The sequence below is a fragment of the Penaeus monodon genome, chromosome 34 (assembly GCF_015228065.2).
Source record: "Penaeus monodon isolate SGIC_2016 chromosome 34, NSTDA_Pmon_1, whole genome shotgun sequence".
Taxonomy (NCBI): domain Eukaryota; kingdom Metazoa; phylum Arthropoda; class Malacostraca; order Decapoda; family Penaeidae; genus Penaeus; species Penaeus monodon.
Genome location: NC_051419.1, coordinates 24,043,014 through 24,043,536, shown reverse-complemented (window position 1 = coordinate 24,043,536; position 523 = coordinate 24,043,014). Strand labels below are relative to the sequence as shown.

Below are 523 nucleotides of genomic sequence, written 5' to 3'. Positions count from 1 at the left end.
CTCGCCCATCTCACTCCCCTCACTTCTCCCTCTCTCTTCACAGAAGACTCAAGAACAACGGAAGAACGGAAGAAGCGGCCGAGAACAGCCTTCACCGCCTCGCAGATCAAAGCTCTAGAACAAGAATTTGAGAAGAACAAGTACCTGTCAGTGAGCAAGAGGCTCCAGCTCTCCAAGCAGCTCAAGCTCACGGAGACGCAGGTGAGAAGGGGGAGGGGAAAGAGAGGGGAGAGTGGGAGAGGATAAGAGGTGAGGAGAAAAGAGGGGAAAGGGTGGGAGAAGAAAAGAGAGGAAAGAGGGAGAAGAAAATATGTGAAGAGAAAAGAGGGGAGAGGTGGGAGAAGAAAAGAGGGGAGGAGAAAAGAGGGGATGAGAAATGGGAGGAAAAGAGGGGAAAGAGGAGAGAAGAAAAGAGGTGAGGAAAAGTGAGGGGAAAGGGGGGAGAAGAAACAGGAATATTACAAAAACAAAAAGAGTAAAAGATCAGGAGAATTAAATCCTCTAATAAGATTTTTAAAAAAGC

The 523-nt window shown here is 47.6% G+C and overlaps 1 protein-coding gene across 1 annotated transcript in view; it reads left to right on the top strand.

The window, feature by feature from the left end:
- Positions 1-523, top strand: part of LOC119594655 (homeobox protein SAX-1-like) — a gene marked incomplete at its 5' end in the record, with an annotated part of 17,155 nt that overhangs the window by 14,817 nt on the left and 1,815 nt on the right. The window contains 1 exon segment of the mRNA XM_037943705.1: positions 44-201. Within this exon segment, the coding sequence (XP_037799633.1) occupies positions 44-201 (158 nt within the window).